The sequence below is a fragment of the Gekko japonicus genome, unplaced genomic scaffold (assembly GCF_001447785.1).
Source record: "Gekko japonicus isolate JY-2015 unplaced genomic scaffold, Gekko_japonicus_V1.1 scaffold1384, whole genome shotgun sequence".
NCBI classification, from domain to species: Eukaryota; Metazoa; Chordata; class Lepidosauria; order Squamata; family Gekkonidae; genus Gekko; species Gekko japonicus.
The window spans coordinates 498431-506450 of record NW_015162524.1 but is presented as its reverse complement, the minus strand read 5'-3'; the positions used below and the strand labels follow the sequence as shown (position 1 = coordinate 506450).

Sequence of the window (8020 nt, the reverse complement as noted above, 5' to 3'; positions counted from 1 at the left end):
ACAAACATAAGCTCATATCGTTACATCATTATTTGGATGGGAGTCTGGGAGACCACGAAGGAATACCAGAGTCACTACACAGAGCGAGGCAATGGCAAACCAACTGTGAATGTCTCTTGCCGTGAAAACCCCATGAGGTTGCCATAAGTTGGATGTAACTTGATGGCAAAAAGAAAAAAAAATCCATGTTAAATTTCATGTTCTTATGATAACAATATTTATGTAATATGATACATAGAGGCATCTACCAGGGCAATGTTTGTCACTGAACAAATGATATAAATAACTCAGGCCCCGGTCACACGGCAAAGTTGCCGCGGGAGAGGCATGGGAGTCCCGCGGATTTTCTGGGCATGATCACACCCCAAAATCTGGGAAGCGCAGTGCTCCCATGGCAAACCCGTGGCTCCCCGCCGAAGGTGCAGATTAAAAAACTAGTACTTATGAGGTACTCGTTTCTGGAAACCGCGGGCCAAGGGCGGGCGTCTGATCGCGTTTCCGGTGGACTTACGTGGCATCTGGCGCCCGTCCCCGTAGGTTGCGCAACAGCACCCAACAGCACATGCGCACCAAGAGCGATTGCTAGTGTGATCGCGCGGCACGGCTTCTGTGCCGCGCTGCAGGATACCTGTCTGGTCGGCATCTCCCCCCTAACCATGGGACCTCGACCGGGACGTGTGCTCAGGCGGCCGCACGTTAGTTTCCTTCCGGGGCAATTAGCCACGCCTCCCCCCTGCGATATCTGGCCCGTGTGACCGGGGCCTCAGTTGTTTTTTAAAACTCTCAAGAAGAATAGTGTGCAATAATTCAGTAGTAAGCACTGTAACTGTCAATCATAGGGACTTGAAAAAACAGGCTTATTCTGTTTCACCTTGTACCCTAGCCTGGAATGAAAATCTTTTTTAAAAAATACACGTACTAGAGGCTTTGCTTATCTTTGTGAATGCAAGTGCAAGCAACAAACTGTATGTGCTTTTGATGGAACAATTTGCTTAACTTTTAAATTGCTTTAGGTTTCCTGAATAAATTTGGGCCATGGTACTAACTGAGCTTCTGTGAAAGTAGCTTTTGTAGATACCAGTGTGATGTATTTCCTATGAATTTTGTTTAGTAAAGATGCTTGATGATGGATATGTTCAGTTGGCAACATTAATGTCTATCATGGCCTTTATGGTATAGCTACTGAAATGTTTATCATTCTATTAACAATGGGCCAAAAGACATATGAAGTTTCCTTCTATGAAATCAGACCACTGTTCAATCTCTACTATCTGTTATATCTGGGAAGTCAGTCAGGTCACTGGACTTCCTTTAAATGGAGAGACTAGGACCTCATGGATGAAAACTATGTGTTCAGAGCTATGGCCCTTCAGTCCTTAAGTGTTTCTTAGGCAGGAAGCACTTCGGTGAAGGAAGTTGTGGGGAACCTGTGTGTGTATGTATGCACGCAAATATACAACGTGCACATTTATATTACTACCTGTACAAATAGTAATCTAAGTGCAGAATTCCTGCAGCCTCCTGTACAAGATAATGTTCTGTCAGAAAATCTGGGTGTGAAGAGTTTGTCTGATATTTAAATCAGTTATTTAGAAGACTGTTTGCTTCTCCTTAAAGTTTTGATAACTTTTGCATAATGCTGTTTTGTAGAAGTTTATAGATACAACTCAGCTGGTTTGCCTCCTGTGACGTTCTGCACTTTTAAAAGCTTAGAAGTGCTGTGTAAATAGATAAAGGACTGTGAAGGGTTAATTCTTCACAGAGTCAGAGAGTCTTGAGTGACAGGCTGTTCCAAGAGATCTGATTGGTCAGCATCAGCTGAGCAGAGAAAGACTTCTGAACTGGATGCTGAGGAGAGATGCAGTCTGATTTCAGCCTTAGCTGAGAAGAGTCGAGTACTGACAGTTTTGAAATTCAGCCCTGACTGAGAACAGTTTAACACAGACAGGACAACTGGGGGAAAGTTGGCAAGTAATTTTGGGAAGTAGGTGAAGACTCCCATTTGAGCCAAAGAAAGGGGATAAATCTTCTAGTGAGAGGAGAATTTCCCTACCCAGTCAAACAGGGAGTTAGCTCTGAAGAATGCACACCTGGTCTGGTGTGGTTAGAAACTACCTTTAGAGACCTTAAGAGTCACTTAAAAACTCAAGATGAGTACTGGTGTTTCAAGAGAAGGGGTTTGGGTACTGGAAAGACTGCACCAGCCTTCTGGAAACCAAAATACTCAAAGAAAGTATAGTGGAGTGTTTTGGAAAAACACTGGAAGAAAAGCCTCTCAGCATAAAGATTTAAGTCACTGTGAAAAGCTTAAGAAGAAGAAGAAGAGGAGGAGGAGATTGGATTTATACCCCGCCCTTCACTACCCAAAGGTGTCTCAGAGCGGCTTACAAACTCCTTTCCCTTCCCCTACCCACAACAGACACCCTGCGAAGTAGGTGGGGCTGAGAGAGCTCTGACAGAAACTGCTCTTTTTCAAGGACAGCTCTTATCAGAATTACAGCTTGCCCAAGGTAATCCAGCCAGGTGCAAGTGGAGGAGTGGGGAATCAAACCCGGTTCTCCCAGATTAGAGTCCACGCACTTAACCACTACACCAAACTCATTAGTCTGAAACATAAGAACTGAAGTCTGTGCATGTACTGGTTTTACCTTGGAAGTTTCAGTCTCTGATTTCACCTGACCTTCACCTCAATGTTAAATAAAATATTTTGTTATTTCTGAATTTCAAAACACCTTGAGTGCCATTTAAGTTGTTTAAAGTTAAAGCAAGCTCCTGATCCATCCCTCAGGTTCCTGGACTGAGGCAACAGCCAAAATATCATACTGTGCCAGAGTGGGACAGCCAGAGTTCTTCAGCAAAGAAGAAAACACATTACTAGGGCGGCTCAGTCAGTAAAAGGAAAGTAAAATGGAAGGAAAATCTTTCCTCTGAGGGAGGGAAGTGGACAGGGCTGACATACCTCTGTTTGTGGCTTATTGGCCATTATGAATCCATAATTGTAGACAAGACATACCTTGGCTGTATAGACGTTGCACAACATGATCACATGAGAAAACTAACTTGTGAACTGGGCCTTTGTCTATGTTCTAAGGAAAAAGAAAAGTAGATTTTACATGTATGTGAAAGCCCTTGCCAAGTTCAGCAAGTGGCAGTGTAATCTGTATTAATTTTTTTTGCAGAGGAAGCATTTTGCCTCCTAGAACACTTAAATTTTTACTGAATGTGCTGGTCATCCCACTTAGATGCTCTTCATACTTGCTGCAGAATGGAGTGGTAGACAGTTCATGTGTACGTATTCAGTTCATGGGATAGGAAGATGGCTAGGCTAGAATCTTTCCTACTGATGTACAGTTTTCCACTTGCAGTTCAAAGTGTTACACTCCACTTTAGTACTTCATTCTGCCCTATGTATAGATACATTTTGATTCTTTTGACTGAAGATTCAGCATCTAGGTCAAGGGTGTAGACTTTCCAATTTCCCGGGGGGGGCTGGGGCTGGGCCAGAGGCATTGCTTTGCTAGGAGCAAGGGTGGCTCCCGGGGGAGGCTGAGCAGCTTCCTGAAAATTTCGGCGGGGGCTGAAGCCCCGCCGCCCCCACGAAGATTACGCCTATGTCTAGGTTTGTAAATAACTGGTTAAAAATCTTGAAGTTGTTTTCATGTGCTTTGTGGTAGTCTGGTTTACAGTGCATGGAATACCTACCTCCATAAAGGAGGTGACTTCTGAGTGGAAAAAAAATTAGATGGTAATTAGCCTATGATCAAGATATTTTAAAGGAATTCTATCAAATCTGAGTGTTAAGTTTGCTTCTGATTTTAACATTTAGAGACAGATTTAAAGATAGAGCTGATACTGGAAAGAGCATGGTCAGCTCGGCCTTGGAGTGTCCCCCCATGACACATGCGCAAGAACACTGAACCTAATCAGGGGCCCTAGGCCCAGAAAGAAAGGTAATTTAGTGTGCAGTAAAATCCTTTCCAGGTCTATAGTTATCCAGGTTTCTTCCAGGCAGCTTTCAGCAGCTTCCAGTTTATTGAATATTAAGAGCGTTTTCATCCATAGAACTTGAAATTTCTTTGGCATCATCCTCTCTCAGTTCTGAGAATGTCTAACCATTGTTAAGGCAGAAGTTTGGATTTCATTTTTATTTTACTTCTATTATACCCCACTCCTAGAGGCAAAGATAGTTTTGTCAAGGCCTGACCTACAGTGTGCATGTTTTTGCTTCTGCTTGCAGGGACTGAGCTGCTGGAGAATGGCCAAGGACTTCCGCTACTACTTTCAGCATCCGTGGTCCCGTTTAATCGTGGCCTACCTGGTGATCTTTTTTAACTTCTTAATATTTGCTGAGGATCCAGTCTCTCATAGCAGAACAGAAGCCAATGTCATCGTTGTTGGCAACTGCTTCTCATTTGTGACAAATAAATACCCAGAGGGAGGAGGCTGGAGATTTTTAAAAGTCTTCCTGTGGCTACTGGCGATCCTCACAGGAATGATAGCTGGCAAGTTCCTCTTCCATCGGCGTCTGTTTGGTAAGTAATGTGCTGAAAGCTTTTTCTATCAGAAATGTAATCATTTTACATTTTGAGGGTCAAATGTTAATAATGATGGCGGAATAGGATGTGGTGTTCAATAAGAGGTAGTTTTTTATTTTTCTTGTAGTCACTCTGGCCTTCTTGGAAACATCAGTTTTTAACAATCCCAAAAAGAGGAAGAAAGGAAGATAGCATTCACTTTAGACACACATTATACTAGTTTTCCCAGTTGACCTTAAGGATTCCTTATTATGAAACACAACATCTTTATCATTACAGTAAGTATAATTCTGTAGTATGGTTTTATTTTATATGCATTCGAAGTTTACTATTGTTCACATTTTTATCCCATCCTTCCTCCAAGGAGTACATGGTTTTCCTGAGAGAATGTCTGAAACCATTACTACGTTCTATCCTTCATTTTAACCTTCCTGGACATTCAGTTGCTGACCTAAAATCAGCAGTTATATTGCAAAGGAATTTCAAAGGGAGATTAGAAAGAGACTGCTGAATTGCAACTGATAACAAAGCTCAAGACAATGTATCCACCTGGACTGAATCAAGACCTAGGTTTCCTGACTCATTACCAATGCTGATTTCTCTCTGCATATCACACCTAATCCAATCACATTTGCTATTGTCATTTGCCTGCTAATGTCATTTGACTCTGAAATCATCCCACTTTCCAATATATAGGACAGATGGACTCACATTCTAGCTGTATCTGAAGAAGTGAGCAGTGACTCACGAAAGCTTATACCCTACCACAGATTTTGTTAGTCTTTAAGGTGCTACCGTTGGCAGGAAACCAGCAGGAGAGGGAGGGTACAGGGATGAGGGCGTGATGTCATGCTCTAGGATTCCTCCCAAACTCTATAGTAAAACCATAGAGCTTTGATAGAATCTTAGAGCATTATGGCCACATGGTAATATCAGTTCTGGTTATTTTCTGGAAGTGATGTTTGTCATCAGTGCAATTGAGTTTCACACCCATTTCCCCCCTGCTGCCCTACTGAATGGCATGGGGCAGGAAGTCTGCTGCTGTAATGGGAGACCTGGTGTCTCTATCATGGACAAAAGTGCTAAGTGAAACTGGGAGCAGCAATGAGGAGGAAATGAATAAAATTGCTGTCTCGTGCTGCTAGCACAGTGAACCTTCGGCAGAATTTGTAGTGCTTGTGCAAAGGAGAGAGAGGTTTCTGGGGCTGTGGGGGGGGGGAAGTAAGAAAGATCTTATTGTGTGAGCTCTTACCATTTGTGTGGCCACAGGATACAACCCAGTTTAATTTGTTGTACAACATGAGAGCCTTTGGTACCCATCAGTAATTTGGTTTCCACTGCAAATTCTTATTTGGGAAGCGTAGTGATGTCTTTTGGAAGGGTTGCTAATGTGAGAGATGAATACTCTTAGCCATAATTCTGTTATCTAATAAGGGTCAGAAATTTATTAAAACTGTTAAGACTGAAAGGAGTACATTATTAAGGGACGAAGTTTAAGCAGCTGGTAGAGTCTCGAATTCCATCTACACCAGCAAACAACCAATCTTTAAAACACAAACAATAATGGAACAGTTGGTAAATGAAACCACAGCAGTCATCTACGTTCAGCAGAAATCATAGAGGAAAGGCAGAAACTCAGCTGGGACTCAGAGGACTTATTAAAAAATACCTGCATACACACCATGGGAAATCTCCATTTAATAAATGGTCATCTGTACTAATATAAATTACCATTACTACACTGCATGCTGTCCTTGTCTAAAATCTCCACCTTGTGCATGTGAAAGGGACTCAATTGTGTTGTACCATTCCATTTTATCCCTAAAATAACAACATATATGTGTGTTCTTAATTAAATTGACAAGAGAGGTACTTAAATTGGCTTCTAGGTAAGCTAACAAAAAGACTGAACTCAAGCTTGAGGACATGGTCTATTCATATTTATCTATTTTGTTTCCTTGTTTATTTTTCACTGCTAAAGTGAACATAAATGTCAGTCAAAAATTCTAACCATAGCTGGGTAGACAGGACCTGACCATGAGTAGACAAAGCTCAAGTCAAAATCAAAGCTATGTAGTACACAGTTGTGAATTCTCCAGATGTCATTGCTGTTCTGTTGGGCTGGCTGTTTTAAAAAGAATGTTGTCCATCTGCATCTCTGTCATTCATTCTGCAGTGAATGTTACATCCTTTTGCTAGCTCTGCACTTGGATATTGGGTCTAGAACTTTTGGTTTGGTCCATCGTTAAAGGTAGGCAGACATATTAAGCTGATACCACAGCTCATTGGTTTTTGCTAAGATCAAAGGCCATGCAGATTGTGCAACCTCTGATGCAGTCCGTTGAGTTGCTCTGCTCTGAGGATCCAAACATGCTGATGCTAGCTGGTGCTTCCTTGCCTGTGAGCCAAGCTTTCATTTTCCAAATATAAGACTGCTGGGGTCCACGCTCATTTTAATATTAGGGTTAGCAGCATTTCATGGGACAGTTTTCTATTTAGCCTGTCTTTAATTCTCCCAGCCAAAAGGAAGCTGCATGTACTTGTACCCATCTCTAACTTTCCCCACTTTGTTTCTCCCCCTGTCCAAGCAGGCTTGAAAGTTCCTCAGGGGCAGGGACCTCTCTTTCCGCCTATGTTATTCTATGTGTTATGTACATGAATAGCATTCTAGTAGTAACTAGTAATATTGCCTATAATGTGGAAAATACATGCTTAGTAGAAACCCATGAGGAATTGTTGGGGGTGGGTGGGATTAATGAGAAACGTCCTACATGGTGGCTCAAATCTGCTTTACCTGTCTTAAGCACTTAAAAGCTTGGACAGGCCACTTTCCACATCTCTGTTTTGTTCTTTCTCCTTTGCCTTTAAGTGGTTGTCAACAGCTCTTGATATCTGAGCATGCTCATTTCTTGTCAAGCTGGTTCGTCTTCTTTTTCTCCCCTGCCCCTTTGGAGGAGAGCAGTTCTTTTTTTTTTTTAAAGTAATGTTTCAACATGCCTAGAGATTCTCCCTAAGGTGCAGAAACCCGGATGTTTCACTGCCTTTGTGATGGATTCTCTGCCATGAGTTTTTTTTTTCCTTTTGGTTAGCTGAAAGTCATTTTGCTTTTGTGAAAAGTTGGAGTGTGCAGAAAGCCCTGCCTTGACAATGGGTGAGCTGGTTGTGCAACTTCTGTGATTGGCATGAACCACCCACATTGTAATAATTGCTTTACTCCTTCTAATAATAATCTGGTTTGGCACAAAATTATTACTCAGTTCCTAGTGTTTGAAGATTGCCCATTTTTCTTTTTCCTAGCTTCAATTTTTTATTTGAACTAACTAGAACTGTAGTTTTCTATTACAAACAACCAATTCCTGTGACACACAAATGCCAGAACTTCAGAAGCTCTGGTAGTTGTAATAGCGCAAATCATGACTCTCTTTCTCTTTTTTTGCTGAAGTATCATCCTATCCCTGGAAAGCAAGTGTATAAAAATTAGTCAG

General features: G+C 41.8%; 1 protein-coding gene across 1 annotated transcript in view; it reads left to right on the top strand.

The window, feature by feature from the left end:
* The first annotated feature begins 4233 nt into the window (after positions 1 to 4233).
* The window catches only part of TMEM117 (transmembrane protein 117), a 394142-nt gene continuing 390355 nt past the window's right edge, over positions 4234 to 8020 (top strand). The window contains exon 1 of the mRNA XM_015406264.1: positions 4234 to 4532. Within this exon, the coding sequence (XP_015261750.1) occupies positions 4256 to 4532 (277 nt within the window). The 5' untranslated portion in view covers positions 4234 to 4255. The remainder of the gene's footprint in view (positions 4533 to 8020) is intronic.